A 17919-nucleotide genomic window follows, 5' to 3' on the forward strand; every position below is an offset into this window, starting at 1 on the left:
TTTAAATCATTCCCTGCTTGCTTCGAGGTCCTCCACCCAAATTGCTTATGAGGTGCTGTGAAGTATAGTCACACCCCCTTCACTCTTCAGGGCACCGGGTATATTTACTGAAGCAAACAAATATCGATCCCGTCCGTGAGTACAGATATTTGATGGGAATTAGACAAGGAGAAATGGGAAGGGAGACTGGCTAGAGGCCACATCCTGGAAAAGAGCAAGGAGCCAGGAGCTGCAGATGCTGTTCCATGCACTTGAATGGATCAAACTCAAGAAAGAGACAGCCTCTCATTATCTCTCCAAAGGCCAGATGCATGAAGCAGTATTTAATTAACTAGTCATCATCACTACATTTATCTGGAGAGGCCAGAGTACTTCCCAGTGCCACAGTGCATTGCTATGGGGGATTCACAGCTGAAGGAGTGTGCCATTATTACAGAAGCCTGGTCTTCTTCCCTCTTCCCCAACCCTAGCCATAAATACACACAAGACACTCAAAGGCCAACCTCCTCCCAAGGCCATTTAATTAGATTCAACTGGGATTTTTCTGACTATTACCGAATGCATTCAAAAGCCCAAATGAGAGTCTCCCAATTTACCTGGCCCTGGGTCAGTAAGCACAGAATGTGTGCAGGAGCATTTTACCAGCACAAACACACACATGGTAAAGAAGTGCAGTTAGTGACTCACCGAATGCACAGGAAAGGAGCTGTGCCGGTTGAGAAAGGAGTTAGAGACGGACATACTGAGGCCCTGAGTGGCACTGGTGTCCTCGGGGGTGAAGGGCACTTTAGTTTGCTGGACACAGTAGGAGACAGAAGAGAAGGAAGAGGCAGCATAGGAGGCCTGCTGAACAGGAGAGAGAAAGCAAGAGAGGAAACAAAGAAAGCAAGCACAGAACAAGCTATGAATAAAGGGTGAGAAATGCTGTTTTTAAAACAATGCATTTAAAGTTGCTTACTACACAAATAGCTACTTGGGCAGTTCATAGGACCAAACCCTCATTTTGAGCCAGTCACACTGATACAAGCTTCTGAGCTCCAAGAGACACTGCAAAAACAATTCAAATCCTCTCATTTAACACGTTCCTTAAAAACAATTCCCTCTCCCAGCTCACTCATGCTTGGCTGCTGCTTAGGTGCACAGGTGAGCTCTTCTCTACTGCCTTTCCCTGCACAGGCCAGAGGAGCTCAAAGAAGTGGGCACTCACTAGCAGCCACTGCCAAGCAGTGGAACTGGCCCTTGCTTCCAGATGTTAGGCAGGCTGTTTCTGTGGATTGTTTACTTTGTCAGCCAGCAGCCTGGAAACTTGGGTCTCTCCAGCCTGAGAGATGAGTCTTCTCGGGCACTGTGGGGGATCCTGGGTCAGGCATAACTTTCAGTGTTTTAAGATTTTCATTCAAAAACAAAATTATATCCCAGTTTCACAAGAGGGAAATACTGTAACTTGAAGTATCAAAACATACCACGCTGACTATTCTAGTGTACTTGTATAGGGGAGAGTCAGTCATTAAAGATTTCCGAATCTCCTGTACGTTTGACGCGTCTGGAGGACGATAAGCACGATGGCTATTTCTGGCCCTTCTGCATTCCCCAGCTCAGACTCTCTGATTTTAAGTACAAATGCTTCAGTGATCAGATTTGAAGCTCACAAAGAAAGGATTTTTTTCAATTTTATACAGAGGAGTTCATCCAGCAAAACTTGCCTGTGGCTAGGAAGTACCCTGCATCCACACAATTCGCTTTGGCTGAATCTCTCTGGGCAGCCAGAGCACATCCACTGCGATGGGTTTTACATTCCTTGTTGAATGAGCCATCATCTGCTTGGAGAGTTCAGCATTATCACTTCCCAAATGAATATATGTGAGGCTGTGCTTAAGGAAATCTCTGCTTCAGGCAAACCTCAAGCAACACCTTGATAGTATCACCTTGCAAGGAGTAAAAAGATGCCCAGAAGGCAGAACCATGATCTCTTGGCCAGCCAGATTATTATTAAAGGGCAGTACAGATGTGGTAGAACCTAAAGGAAAAGCTTTGTTTCTACTGAATTAAATTAGGAAAAGGGGGCAGAATTCCCCTACTCTAACTACTAGAATGTTAAATAGCTCATATGCCCTGGCTAGAGATCCATATTTTGCATAGCACCTCTCATACCAAAGAATCGCAGTGTACCTTTATAATCCATCACTGAAATAGGGAGCTGGTGGGATGATGAGTAAATGGGACATGACAACCGAGGAGAAATTCTGACCACATATAAAGGGGCATCCCTCAACTTAGTGTCCTCGCAAAACAGACAGGACTTTGGGTTTTAAGGTCTCAGTGAAGGAGCCCCAAACACAGTAAAACTGTATTGCACTCATTTCGTCTCCTTGGAAGGACAAATTCACCCTGCTAGGTTTTAAGCTTATGGTTCCAGGGAATCTAGATGCTTCGAACCTGGAGAGTGGAACTCTCAGCCTTCCCTTTGATGGAGAAAATGCACTGGGATAGTCAAAAGTCAGCACAGATAAGAGGTGAGGAAATACGCCAGTAGGGACCAACATGAGTGATTCTTTCACGCAACATGGGAGGCAAGCATCACCTCCTGAAGGCCTGAAGTAAACTTGTCCAGTTAAGCAATAGCACTGAGGCCCATTCTTTACAATTCCTCCAGGTCTGCTACTAAAGCTGCAGCAACAGGAATTAGCTACTAGGACTCAGGAGCTGTTTTTTCCCCCATACTAGTTTGTTTGTTTTATTTAAAAAAAAAATCCCTGAAGTGAGGAGGCTGAAGTAAAAAGAGGGCACTATGAAAAACATTTTGAGAAACCCACCCCAAAAAACCCAGGGTAAAATCCTGGCTCCACTGAGGTCAATGGCAAAAGTCCCAGTGACTTAAATGAGGCCAGGATTTCATCCACAGTGTTCAAAACTGGCATTCAAGCCCCCATGGCACCCACACAAACATGCTCAAAGTGCACTGGCTGTGTGCTGAGGACTGAAAGGGCAAGATGAATGTGGTGGGTTTTTCTTTCTAGATGGGTAAGTGGCATTCCTGTTCTGAAGCAGCAAAAACCTCAAGTCAGATTCGATCAGAAAAAGGACAAGTCCTGTTTTAAAGTAAGCCAAAATGGCAGAGCTGGCACTGGAATGGCTCCCCAGCTCCTCGTGAATATGGGACAGCAGGAGACTATGGGGAGTACACACGTTTGTTAAAGGTATCGGCCACATTAGGGCTCTTTGGCACAGTCTTTGTTATAACAAAGTATACAAGGAGCAACTAAGTGTAAATGGTTGCTCCTAACCAGTTTTCTGACCACTGGCTGAGAAGTTTTATCTAAGAATGTGTGGTCTGTAGCACGGTTTAGCTATCACAGATGTCAGGAAAAGTTATTGTCTGGACTGGCCACTGTGTTAGTAGCAAATGTGATTAAAGAGGAGAGTAGCCAACACAGTTTCAACCACAGCGTAGGCAAGGCCTTTGATTCTCAATTTTGGTTTTTCAAAGCTCATGAGGAGTGCTCTGAATTTGAGGGTTGGAATGGAGAATGGTGGTTAAACTAGGTCATGCAAGATGTCTGAGAAACACATTAACTTTAGGTTTCAGGGCGTGTAACCCGGGTAATGTAAACATAAAGACATCCATCCAGACCCGCAGTCTTCCAGGACACAAGCAGCAGAGAGTGAAAAGGAGGTCACTTCCCCAAAGCTGTTCCTAGAAGTCAAACACGTCTTTGTTCGGCAGAATATGGAGGGTGTCACTCACCAGCTGTCGCTGTTTTGGAGGAAGGGCAGGGGGTGGTGCCAACTCTTGCGACGAGTCGGTGCTGCTGAATGAGTCATTGAACCCATAGACTTCCATGAGGTGCTTGTTTTTCTGCTGGTAGATGTGTTCGTTCTGAGGTGTCTGGTAGAACATGGATGGCTGCGGCTCTGAGTAGTCTTCCATAAACTGCAAATATGCCAGCACTGTAATACAAATCAGGACCACACTCATTGCTGTTGACCAGTCCACAGCCTTTACAGTAACAGAGTGAACAAGTGGGCAGGATCCTCCCCCATTAAAAAGCAAAACCAAAGTACAAATGGACAGACTGCACCTGTTATTGCACTTTGCTTCAGGAGGGTGAACAGAGCCAGTTTGTCAGGTTTCCCCATACTAAGCCACATCCACGCTACGGGGTCTACAGCAACACCCCTACAGTGCCTTAGCTCGGAGGCTGTAAGCCTGTAATGTAGATGCAGATTACAGCAATGGAAGGGGTTTTTCCATCACTGCAGTAACTTCACCTCCTCAAGCAACCATGGGTAGGTTGACAGAAGCATTCTTCTGTCGACCTAGCTGCATCTACACCAGGAGTTATGTCAGTATAGCTATGGTGGTCAGGAATGTGGATTTTTAAGGACAAACCAGGCCTGATACAGTGATCTGTTCCCATTGTCTGAAAGCAGCTGTAAACATCATCATCCCTCAAGGGGGGGGGGGGGTATCAGTTCACACTTCATTAGGATTAGCACTCCAATTGTCTGATCAGCAGTCTCCCGTAAAGCTGGACAAGGCCCAGTTTTGAGTTTGCTTCTAAGCAACCATGCTCCAAAAAGTTGCACTAGTCTAACACTAAACTGTGCCAACTTGCTCCAAATCTCGGGCCAATGGCTATAAATATTTCTAGAATACGGAGGCTTAGGTCTTTGTCTATACTGTTATCAGGTGCTATCACCACAAAACAAACTACCTTGATATCCAGAATTATACAGAGGAAAGGGGAACCAGACAGCCTGACAACTGGAAAAGAGGATTTAGATAACAGGGTCCGGACTACTACATGAACTTGCCAAGCAAAGCTGGCTGGTGTGAGACTGGTGTTTTACTCACATTCATTTTTTATTTTGGGCCTTTTCAATGGCACTGTCAGATACCAAGGAAAGTATTTTGGATATTTATTATGAGGCATGATTTCAAGTGAGATGGATTATCCACTATCACTTTCTTCCCTGGAATTGTCTTCGAAGTGAAGTATGTCTTCAAAGGACAACGTCCACTTGCAGCATCGAAGAAGAAATATTTTCATGAATTGTTTTTTAAATTCAGTAAAAATATTTTATTCGGGCTTAAACAATTCCAGCATTGCAGCACTCTGCTGCTGAATGAGAAACAGACAGACAGTGAAACAGAGTAGAAATCAAACCAGCTAACAAGGCAGTTTTTGCCTTCCCAGCTGAATGAAGTGCAGATAGCAAAAAAAACAAACAAACAAAAAAACCCTGCGTAAACAGTGAAAAGTAAATTGGATTTTAAAAAACTCCTTCAGGTTGAATAATCTGAGGTACTTTTAGAAGCAGGGGTGACATTTTGTTTAAAACAAATCTTTTTAATCTTTCAGTGTCCCTGATCACTGTCCCTTTCATCCTGCCACCTTCGATAGTGCCATTGGCTCTACAAATCATAGCTGTCCACAGTCACTCACACACAGCACGTGGCTCCCTTGCTTTCCACCACACAAAGCAGGATGTCCACAGCACCCATCCTCAAACCTCCCAACTGACTCTCCTCGCTTTGCCGGATGAAATTCAAAATTGCTTCTTTTTGAATAGACATGATGGCCTTCCTCATGGACTTGTCTCTTCAAACTCATCCAGCATGTCTTCTCCCAGGCTACTGCCAGCACTAGCGGGAAAGCCTTCTCATTTAGAACTCCAGCCATCTGAAATTTAGGCTTGAATGGAGACTGGGAGTGGCTAAGTCATTATGCAAGGTAACCCATTTCCCCTTGTTTTTTCCTAGACACACCGCCCCCCCCATGTTCTTGTTAAACCCGGGATTTGTGCTGGAAATGGCCCACCTTGATTATCATACACATTGTAAGGAGAGTGATCACTTTAGATAAGCTATTACCAACAGGAGAGTGGGTTTGTGTGTGTGTGTGGGGGGGGGGAACACGACCTGGATTTGTGCTGGAAATGGCCCAACTTGATTATCATACACATTGTAAGGAGAGTGATCACTTTAGATAAGCTATTACCAGCAGGAGAGTGGAGTGGGGGGAGAGAAAACCTTTTGTAGTGGTAAACACCCATTTTTTCATGCTTTGTGTGTATAAAAGATCTTCTATACTTTCCGCAGTATGCATCCGATGAAGTGAGCTGTAGCTCACGAAAGCTTATGCTCAAATAAATTGGTTAGTTTCTAAGGTGCCACAAGTCCTCCTTTTCTTTTTGAGAATACAGACTAACACGGCTGCTACTCTGAAACCTGACACAGGGTCTTTCCACTTCACTGAGTCATCTCAAATTACTGCTGTAAACACCCCCGCCCCCCGCCGGGCTTTCCTAAACATCTTAATGTGTCTCTAATTCTGCAACAGAATCCAAACGCTGTAAAGCATTTTTGGATTGCAGCTTGTATGGAAGATGCTAGAAACAATAAGGCCCCAATCCCACAACAGGATCCTCATGAGTAGACCTTCGAACCTGCGTAGTGCCCCCACTGAAGTCAGTGGGACTCAGTACAGGCACAAGGTCTATCTGTGCAGTTCTGATGGCAGAACTAGGGCCTTAGTTGTATTTTACTGTACAGGCAAGACACCCACTTTGGTACTTTTCCAACTGCTACAAAAAACAAGGGTGATTAAGGATGGAAAATAACTTTGCAAAATCTGAGAAGAGATGCGGAGGGCAGAGTAGAGAGCACACTACCATTCAAGCACTTTAAAGAGGTTGATCAGCATCTTTTTCAGAACCATTTGTCATTCACAAAGCGTTCTACTTCTTATTAGTGACATACTATTTTTCCCTCATGTAAGTTTTTAAGTCTGGTCAGTAAGTGCCAGTCATTCAGCCTTTGCTGGTGTTTCAGTCTACCAGCTGCAACAAACCAATGTCAACAATAAAAGCTTGACATGCAGTCATCAGAATGCAACATGAACCCATCATGCAAAACGCGGAGGCCAGATCCCACCACTTGAGGTCTGCAAACCCAAAGTGCAGCACTCTGTGCTGCTCCACCCAACAGCAATCTACAGGCAGTCCAATTTCAAAGAGGATGCAGCCTCATACAAGTGTCAGCAGGAAGGACGGCTCAGCACTTGTCGCCTACACCTTTTCTGAGACTTCCTCTGATATTTTTAAACTTTACCTAGAAGAGGAGACTAAAAGCTGTCCAAAAAGTACATCTCTAACTATATAAAAAGGAGTTCTGGCAACTAAAGTGCAGAAAAACGCTGTGTCGCACAACTCTCTTGATGCACCTCAATCTGGAGCAGTAACACCTGATACTATTCCTGTCTTAGGACCTCACAAAGTTCTGTCAATGTGCATTACACTGCTGTCCTGCAGCACCCCTTCAGATCCCACACAGCTCTGCCTGTGCTCCTCAATCTCTATCTTCAGTACTTTTCCTGGGCTCCTAACACAGCTCTACCAAAGCGCCTCACAACCCTCTGCTGTTTCAGACTTTGTCCTTCCCAAAGCCAGGAGCGATCAGTGTACCGAACTGTGTGTGTCTCTGTGTGAATGTGTTTGTATATTTACTGGTGTGAACAAATGACCATTAGGGTTAGGGCTGAGACCACAAAATTTGTTCCACTGGCGATGTCATTTGTATCGGAACATAACTCTCTAAAGGTGAAAAGTGCAGGGATTAAGGCACTGATCCACCAAGGTCCTCTTATTTTACATCACTGCCATGTAAAGGCGACTTAAGGTACAATGTTCACACAACACTGGTACAAGAACAAATGTTTCCAAGCACCAGAAAGTCTCAGAAGACCCAGCTATTCCCTTCAATGCGTACGTGCAGCAAAACGTACATTAAGTACACCATAAAGCCATAGGACATACAAAAATTCCAGTTTATGATGCATCTCTATAGAACACCTATCCCACACTGTGCCTCTCCTGGGTGGAGGAATGGAGGCCAAGAGGCTGAGACAGAAGGGCATATTCTGGGATGGGAGAGAAGCCAAAGAGTCAGAGCCCGGACTTGATGATATCAACGTTACATAGCCAACATTGGCATGTTCACACTAAGCCTTAATGAGGATTCAGCTACAAAACCATTTAACGTGCTACATTTAGCATACAGAGCTGAAGCACCAGCCAATACCAAAGGCTCTACTGGGTTTAAAGGCTGCATTAGAGCAGTAATGAGAAGTGTCCGTGAAAAAGGTGACACATTAGCTTCTTGTGAAAAATTAAATTACAGTCCATGCCTTAACTCAAGACAGAGCCTCTGAACGGAGTTGGCAGCCTTAACTTAATCTGTAAGGGAATAATGAAGAGCTCTTTTATCTCAGCTGTTTATGGCACTAATGCTTCCCATTGCCATGAAAGCTACTGCCCCCCCTTGTTCGAACCAGTGCAGGGAAGGTAAAAGCATCTCTGCTTCTATTCTGACTTCATCTACAATTTTAGGTTAAGGAAAAACCATATGAAATAGTGAAATACAATCCCTGAATTCAATGTTGCGGGGAGGGGCAGGACGACAGAACACAAATGAAAGGGGCACACTGGCTCTTTAAAGGCCTCTGATCTGTAGCAGAAGGTTGAGAAAATGGAAACATTTCTGTGATTGCTCTTTGCATAGGATCCCACCCATCCCCTGCCCTCCCCTCTGTGCTGCAGTTTTTAATGAGGCAGACATTCAAAAAGCAGATGGGGAAATTACATCACTGGTTCAGAGCAGGCAGCACATCCTGCAGTTTATTCCGTATACCGAAGGGTGGAACGGGGACTGCAGCCTCCTCGATGAACAGCGGAGATGTAAAGACAAAGTCTGAGGGAGCACACCTGGAGAAGAGGCAGGAGTGAGACATATAATTTGAAGCATCTCCCTCCAGAATGTTCCAAAATGCCCAGCTTATGTTAACTCAAAATCTAGAGAGAAAACACATGAAAAGCCAGGCTGTGGCTGGTATCACCTTACTGGGTCCGAGATTGCGCAGTGGTCCTCTTACTTTCTGCTCCGAGTACAAATCCCCCATCTACACAATGTAGAATGCACTCACTGTCAAAGGAATGAAATCTCTTTGGGCAACCTAGTAGGTTGTTGCACTCCACACAGCAACTGCCTCCGAGACAAATTCACAGACCCTGCCAGCTTCGCATCAGAGAGCCATCAGTACTTCAGTGTTGGCCTCTGGCCTGCTGCCAGCAGGCTGACATGATCTCTTCTTGGGCTCCATTCTCAAAAACACAGAGCTGTGTACTGGAGATGGAGGATTGCAGTTGCTGGCACTGGAAGCAGCATCAGGCTGGGGGGACAGAAAGCTGACCTGGCCTATACGCAGTGGCAGTTGACTTCTAATCAAGGAACAGGAAAAGGCAAAAAAAAGCCAGGATGCACGTGCCTGATGGATTGTGTGAAGGCACTGGAGGACTAGCAGCCCGATGTTGTGTCATGACACTAACCTTCACCTAACACTGTGGGTAGGTCACGTTAGCAGCTAATGAGATACATTTGCTCAAGGCTCTGCCCTGTATTTGCAGTCATGTCAGCCAACTCAGGTTACTGCCACTACTGGGCACGAGTGATAGTTTGTGTGTGTGGACAGGGGTTGAGTTAATGGGAACACTCAAGCTACACCTCATACTGATCCACTAGTGAAGACAAGCTCAAAGAAGCTTTGCCTCTACCTCTGGGGATGACATCTGCTTTTCAAATAGTTTATATCATCCTGGATAAGACCAGCAACTGTCCTCAGCATAGCTACAGCAGTTAGAAACCATCTGCTCAGATGGCACCATTCTACACTTACTTCCCACTGACGGGGGGAGAAAAAGAGGTGAAGATAGAGAGAAAAATGAACAAATGACAACTCCAGATTCTAAGCTGTTTGGGGGCAGGATCCTGTGTTTTAGACCAGGAGCGCTTTGTGACTGAAGCTGTTCTATATTTGTGCCTTGTACAGCATGAGAACATTGCTAGCTCTTAATAATAGTCTAGAACAGTTCACCACTAGCACAATAACATGTACTCTTACAGCACTAAATAAATAATAATTCAGGCCAGACTGAAAGGCAGATCTCTTACCCTGTCGGTGTTTGTCAGAAGGCTGCTGTCTGAAGTCTTTCTGGGCACAGCTCACAGTAATAGGTATGGTTAACTTAGACAGGACTTGCTGTACAATATTAATTAAAAGTCCACCTTTGTCTTTACTGTAAGCTTTCCTGCCAATAAATCAATTGCCAGAAGATGACCCAGAACAGTGAGACCACAATGAAGTCGCAGCTGTGACAGCTCTAGATCTTTTTAACGAATGCATGCATGTCAGTACCCCAGGAGTGTGTCATGCACATATTGTGTAGATATGTGAGCAATGCCTCTCAGTGTATGTAATTATACCAGGATATCTGCCTGCATCAGTTCATTGTAAGATACAGCAAATGTAGGCCAAGAAGGGAGTGGTGGTGCTACCATAAATCTTATTTCTAGTAATTTTTTACAGAAATTTTTTATGAACAATAAGGTAAAACTAACAACCGCAGAACTGCAGCATGCTTACATGCAAGGTACGGACTATATATAGCAATCTCTCAGTGTCATATGAATGCAATAAAGGTGTCTGCTGCAATGCTGAAGTCAGGTTACACCCCAATACTTCAGCCAGCTTTGCACCAAGGATGTTTTAACAAACCAAGGGGACAGACTACATGCTGGATAACAAGATCTCCCTCCTTAACAATACAATCTAATCAATGCTCCAGAGCCTTCTGATATCTTCAGATTACAGAAGGCAGCTAATTCTAAAAGCCCAGCTAAACATCAAAGATGACATACTTGCAGGCCTTGTTACTGGGGTTAACAGTGCACACAGGCAGTAAAGAAAAGATAACTGTTTAAATTGTTTTTAAGTAACTCTCCTTGACTTCTCAAAGAGCCTCATAGGATAACAGAAAAGAATGAAGAGGGGCTTAGAGAGACAGGCAAATAGCCCAACCCACTCTTTTCTCTACGAATGGGGTCACCAAATTGCCTTTAGCCCAAACATCTCCAGTCACACACCTCCCAAGTAAAGGCACGCAGGTTCCCATAGAGAGCTGAGTCTTCACCCCCATGCACCAGATTGCAGGGAATGAATCTGGGCTTGGCTGAAGCCCTTACTAAAAAGAAGAGTCGATATGTGGAGATGAACTGTGTGCCTGATCCTGTGACCAGCAATGAGGGTTTGCACCAATTCAGTTAGTACGGCACACAAGCCATATGGCTGTTACTACTAAATCGTTTGGGATAGCTTCAATTATTGACTCTGACTCTGAGTAACTAGCCTGTACTTCCTTTGTGATGTCTACAAGTAGCACTGTAGCTCCCTGCTAGTCACTCTAGGTACCTTTAAACATTTTGCCTTACCTTGCTCACAAGAGACAGATATATGTTATTGTCTATACCACATATTACATGTGTGGATAGTGTACCAAACTACTGCAATAGACTGGCCTCTCAGGACTGAGCCCAGGTCAAGCTCTGCTCTCAGAGTGCAAACAGTACGGGTTGCAAGTGTGGCCTGGACAACTTGGGCACTGTCCTTACCAATGGAGATGCTGCTTTTTGATGATGAACTTTTGCGTTTTTAACATGGTCATATAAGAAAGGAATTAGCTGAGGTCTGATATAACAGTGACCAGCTAAGCAAGCCAGGCAAGTTTCAAACCCAGCCTCTTCCCATGAGAAGACTGCAAACGACAAACCCAGGTCAGAAGGCCACCTTGGCATTTTTCAAGTCTCCTCTTGGGCTGGGCTGTGAGTCACATTATAAAATACAGTTGATCCAAATGCTGAATGATGAGACAGTGCACACAATCTATGTAATGAAGAACTGTAAAGCTAGCCACTGGCTGATCGCTCGCTGGATCTTATCACACATTCCAGTGCTCAGTTCATTCCCTGATGAATCAGTATAGCTGCTCCCTTTCAATGGGACCCCCATGTTTTAAGCAAGGGATCCACTGTTGAGTGAAAATTAAGGTAATGAGAGTAAGGTCATGACCTCCAGTCCTCAGAGCCACTGCTTGAGGAGCTGGGAGTTTGGTTTATGATGGGAAGACCTGGCGTTCAGACAGTGCTCATTTTAATAATCCATCTTCTTATGCTTAAAATGAAGATGGTAGCCCAGGCAAAATGGCAGCACTGGACACCATCATGACAGGCTAGTCCTGTGCTGCCATGCCAGTGATCTCCATCTGGATGCTGGGCTGACAGCACTTAGCCTTAAGAGGGGAGAAGGATCAGGAAAGAACCCTCTCTCTGGGCTCTTGGAGACAGTCCAGCCCTCCTCTGTGGTGAGAAAGCAGCCATAACAACTTTGAGGTGATCCGGTGGGAATAAAATAGGATGATCCAAAGGACAGGGCCACTCTGGCTTGAGACTGGTATGGAGAGAGAAGGAAACCACCCTTAAAGGCAGTGACAATGCTCTAAGCTGTCAATCTTAACTGCTGCTCTCTGGCTCCTTTGTGGTGAGTCTACAACTAAAACTTACACTGGTATAGCTCTGTGGTCAGGGGTGTGAAAAACCCACCTCCCAACAAAACCCTGAGCAGAGACACACCTAAGCTGACAGAAGAGCACTGCTGTCGACACAGCTAACGTTGTTCGGGAGGTGGTGTTCCCACCGTGGCAGAACAACTCCTTCTCTTGGTATAGGCAAGGTCTACACTCGGGGGCTACGCCAGACTAGGCGCTGTAATGTAGACATAGCCTAGGACAGAGTTAGAGCCTTTCACTCCTAGGGCTAGTCTACACTGAAAAGTTACATCAGCACAGCTGTCTCTCTCAGCAGGGTGAAAAATCCACATCCCTAGGAGATGTCGTTAAGTCGACCTAAACCCTGGTGTGGACAGTGGTCGACTGACAGGGGAATTCATCTGTTGATCTTCTGGGGAGGTGGATTAACTACAGCGATGAAAGAACCCCTCCCGTCACTGAAGTGAGTGTCACACTTAAAACACTGCAGTGGCACAAGTGTGCCGCCGTCGTATTTTAAGGGCAGACACAGCCATAGTTCTAGATTTCAATGGGAGTTCGGTGCGTAGGCACTTTTCAAAATCCCACACGTGCTTAAAGATGCAAATGGGCTTCTGAAGTACCTTTAAAAATCTGGCTCTTACTGGCAAAGGATTGGTGCTAGCCACTCATACGTTTTAGGCTGACCATTGTGACACTTGGCACTAAGGGAATAGGGACATTATCATCTGTAGGACAGTGGGGAGGTGAAGAATTTGAGGATGGGAAGGAAAGAGAAATACCAGTGCAGGCACTTGCTTACTGTGTTTGTTTTTCTTCTCTGGCAGAGGCGGGGGGTTCTCTGGGTCACCCGTAGAGTCAGGAGCAGCAAACTCAGTAATGAATTCAACTGGCACTGAAGAATTGCCCTGCTGGAAGGGCAAGACAGCAGCAAATGACGTGAAGGGTACTGACGAGAGAGCTCCTGGGTTCTGCAGATCATCCTCCGAGATATTATCATATTGTGAGGGATGCCTCTCATAGGAGAACCTGCAGCCTGCGTTATCCGAAGTCTGAGAGGCTGCACTCCTCCTCTTCTTCTCTGGCAAAGCTGGAGGAGTCTCTGTAGACTGTGTTGCTGTCAACGGGCTGCAGTATTGTGGCTGGGGGGAGCTGCCCGGGGGGAGCTGGAAAACATGTCCATGAAATGGGGAGCCACACTCGCCCAAGGACTCTGGCAATGGGCTGAGGATACTTGGCACCTGCTGAGGTATCTGGTCAGCATTAGAGAGGTCCTGCTGCAGGAATTCATAGTCCGGATCATAGTGATCTGTGTATAATAAGGAGGATAAGAACACCATGCGTTATTCATGCCTAAACTGAATTACTGCATTACTGTCTACGTGATCCTTGTTCTTCTGTATCCCACCCAGCCCAACTGTCAGTCACCTTTGTGATAACATCTCTTCAACTTAGAACGTGAGCTCTTTGCCCCAGAGACTGTTCTTCTACATCTTCTGGAAAGTGCCCAACATACATTTAGTAATAAGTGATTAGTAACAATAGTTCAACTCGTGAATCATTAGAGAGCTATTGTTTCTCTAGTGAGTGCATTTTATTTGTTCCTCTTCATTGTTACATCTCCTTCAAAGTTTGAAAATAAAATAGCTTTAACCTAGAGGAGCTTCCCTTTTCGACTGAGAGGCAGAAAAGGGGTTGAAACCAACAAGCATTTTAGCTTGTGGCACAAGTTGAGTCTGAATTCAGACTTCTATAGCTGAAAGATTTCTGAACTAACCCACTTCATGTCTTTCCTCACCTCAACAGAATATAATTTACCACAGATCCACCAGCAGCAGTTATACTGGCAGGGCCCCATTATAATTCTGCATCATGGCTCGGAAAAGATACAACACTAGAGTGACTTGGAACTCCCCAATGGCTCTAAAGATATCTTCTCCTTACCTAATGTTTCACAGCTTGTATTGCGGGAGCACTGCCCACTGTCCCGGTCCAGCGAGGAGAGCTGCTCATCAGACTTGCTAAGCTTGCCCATGCTACTGCATGGCGAGAGGCGAGGGGACTCCCCTCCATAGGAGTGGCTGCCACCTGACAGCCTCCTCTGTGCGTAACAGTCAGCATCAAAATCCTGAAGCAGAAACAAAGAAAAATTCTCATCAGCTTGCCTGTGAACAGGAGAAATTCTAAGAGAAAAGACACCCACTGGCGGTGTGCAGAAAGGGGAGTGGGGATTGCCCATGTTACACAGTACACCCAACTAAGAATGGGCTTGCCCAGGCTCCCAAGCTATACTTATTTGTGGAAAGGTGGAAAAGAAAGGAAGCAACTGACTCAAACGTCCAGCTGGTGTTTCAGACAGCACGTACTGAGATACAGGAACGCCTGTCACATGCTGTCAAAGAGAAGGCTGAGCTCTTCACTAAAACACAAACCTGTTGACTACTTGGTACTGGAGCATTTTGATAGCAACCGGACTGGGAGAGTCCCCATTAAACAGCTGTGGGTTGCTGAGTATCTGGTTAGCTAAGGCATGTACGTGTGTGTATTGGGCGGGGGAGAGCTAGTGTTAAATTATAGCTTTTTTTTACACTGTCAGCTGTGTGTGTCTTTGGTTATATCTTCACCACAGTTAACTCAAGTTAGCCCTCTTGAGCTAGTCTAGCTCAAGTGAGAGCAGCCCCACTGAGAAATAACACTCGAGCGGCACAGCCTGATTGGATTAGCAGCACAGAGCGTTCGTGCTGGCGGCTGACAAGTTGAGCTAACCTAAGCTGCAGCCTGTACCCCCAATATACCAGCCAACTTGACTTAAAAGCACCACCACACTTGAGTTAAGTGCTCTGATGCGTGGATAGGACTCGAGCTATAAATCAAGTTAACTCTGCAATGAGGACAAGTCCTTAGTTCTATAAATCAGCACGTATATTTATAGCACTGTACCAATGACAAATAATGGTTGAGGGAAGGCAAACAACCCCCGTAATGCCATAATTTCCTTAATGCCTCTACTACTCAGCTCTGTTACCCATTACAAGCCCATTAGTGGACTGAAAACACCTTCTCAAGCCAGTCTCTTTAAGTTAACAGCTATTTTAAGATGCAAGTGCCTGCATATGAAATTTTGAGCTCCCCCATGTACTATATGAATCATGCCACACACAGAAACTTGGGTCTTGGTAAATTCAGCCAATCATGCTGTATACTATGTTCTGTTATAGATAAGCACGCTTGTTCTTCGGATCACTGAAGTCCATCACACTCAGAGCAACAGAGTTTGTAGCAATTTACTGTTTAAATGAAACAGAAGCCTTAAAAAAAGTAAACCTATGCACATTATTGGATGAAGTTTTAGGTAGCTGAATCTCTTCTCAAAGGAAAATGTGTCCATTCCAGTACAGTTCTTTAAAACAAGGGTTATTTGGCAAGAGAGGAGATGGGCTGGGTGCTGCAGGAATGAAGACAGCAGTGCTTCTTTCAGCTTATTTCATTGCAGAACATGATTCCAATGTTTTTAAAGGGTTATGCCATTACCTGTCTGTTGATTCCAATAGGTAAACTAGATCCACTGGTGGCTCGACTCATAGGTGCCACTACTGCCACTCTGGTAGGAGAAGGCGCCGACTGCCGTTTTTTAGGGGGCAATGCTGGAGGAGGGCTGCAAGACAAAAAGAAGTTCAGCTACTTCAAATACTTGATTATCAAAACATTGCTTTGAGGCTCCAGGAGCCAGGATTCTATCTGCCTCACCACGTTAGGGATTCTTGACCAATTTATGCACCATTTCTCAATAGAGGAGATGGTCATCCACACTCTTTCATGGTCTGTACTGGAAGGGTCTATATTTTGGCAGGATATAGCTGGGAAATGCCTACCTCTTATTACACTAAGGTGGTTTCATCACAATACATGGGACAGATCTCTCTGTACGGTCACATGTTGCTTCTAATACCACAGATGAGCTCAAGCTCTCTGGTGCCAATGAGCACGCACTCATTCTCTTCCTGGAATATGCCAGGACCTTTCATACAGAACATTCAAATTCAGAAACTACACAGAAATGTGATGGTCACTGCCAACCACAGATCTCAACAGCAAAAGACCCTGCATGTTTCTAAATAACCACGAGATACATTTTCATACTAGCAACTAGCATCGGTGCTATAGGAGTAAAGCCTGTAACATGCACATACCATATGCTCATGTTGAAGCCTAGCAGTTTTTCCTGCTTCTCAGAATAGAGCGCAGAAACTTTCTTGTGGTTACTTTTTAGAAAGAGTAAGGACACCACAGTTAAAAATGATTTTTTCCACACAGTTTGAATCCCTTTCACCAGTTTCTGAACAATGCACAACTAACTGCATGCAGATTCTTCTTATGTGGTGTCTCCATTACTGGAAGTTTGCAACCAAGGTAGCCCATACTGTATGATCCTCTGCTAATCTCTGTGGATGAATAGTCCCCCCAGTCCTTTTGGTCCAACCAGGATTACACATCTTTCCCCAAGATCTTCTCTTTCTGCCTCATGATCTCCTGCCATCTGCGTTCCCTTCCAGTGCCCATAAACATGCATTGCCTACTGAACCCCCTAAAACACATCTGCAAATCACATCTTTCTTTTCATTAGCTCTCGGACTAGCGTGTGCTGAGTTCCAATCATCTCCAATACTTCTGTAATGATCACACCCATGATATTTTCAGAATACTTCTATAACACCTTCATGCAGGTTATGAGCTGCTAAAATGTCCACTGAAATGAACAGAAAGACTCCCTTTGGTTTCAATGGGAATTGATCAAGCCCCTTACGGATATAACTAAAACAGCACAGGAAAAAGTCATCCTCCAAGGCATTCATGTACTTTTAAATAAGAATGCTTTGCACTTACATAGCGCACACTTTCATCGAAGGATCTCAAAGTGCTTTCAAAAGGAAGTGTTAGCCTAAAATTACACATGGGGAAAGAAAGGCACAGACAAGCAAAGGGACTTGCTCAAAACAGGAAACAAGCCAGTGGCAGAGATGGAAATAGATCCCAGGAATCCTGATTCTCAGACTCCTGTTCTTCCAATAGGCAATTCTGGATTCACTTCTGTCATAAATATAAAGGGAAGGGTAACCACCTTTCTGTATACAGTGCTATAAAATTCATCCTGGCCAGAGGCAAAACTCTTTCACCTGTAAAGGTTAAGAACCTAAGATAACCTCACTGGCACCTGACCCAAAATGACCAATGAGGGGACAAGATACTTTCAAAGCTGGAGGGAGGGGGATGGACACAAAGGGTTCTGTCTGTCTGTGTGATGCTTTTGCCGGGAACAGATCAGAAATGCAACCCTTCCAACTCCTGTTAAGTTAGTAAGTAATCTAGCTAGAAAATGCATTAGATTTTCTTTTGTTTAATGGCTGGTAAAATAAGATGTGCTGGAGGAAACGCATATTCCTGTTTTTGTGTCCTTTTGTAACTTAAGGTTTTGCCTAGAGG

General features: G+C 44.9%; 1 protein-coding gene across 1 annotated transcript in view; it reads right to left on the reverse strand.

The window, feature by feature from the left end:
- Positions 1-17919, reverse strand: part of RAPGEF1 (Rap guanine nucleotide exchange factor 1) — a 120181-nt gene that overhangs the window by 36896 nt on the left and 65366 nt on the right. The window contains exons 8-12 of the mRNA XM_073314829.2: positions 15970-16093; positions 14383-14566; positions 13241-13747; positions 3746-3948; positions 688-846 (exon numbers count right to left, since the gene is read on the reverse strand). Coding sequence (XP_073170930.1) covers positions 688-846; positions 3746-3948; positions 13241-13747; positions 14383-14566; positions 15970-16093 — 1177 coding nt within the window. The remainder of the gene's footprint in view (positions 1-687; positions 847-3745; positions 3949-13240; positions 13748-14382; positions 14567-15969; positions 16094-17919) is intronic.

Source organism: Lepidochelys kempii, chromosome 16, assembly GCF_965140285.1.
Source record: "Lepidochelys kempii isolate rLepKem1 chromosome 16, rLepKem1.hap1, whole genome shotgun sequence".
In the NCBI taxonomy this organism is placed as follows: domain Eukaryota; kingdom Metazoa; phylum Chordata; order Testudines; family Cheloniidae; genus Lepidochelys; species Lepidochelys kempii.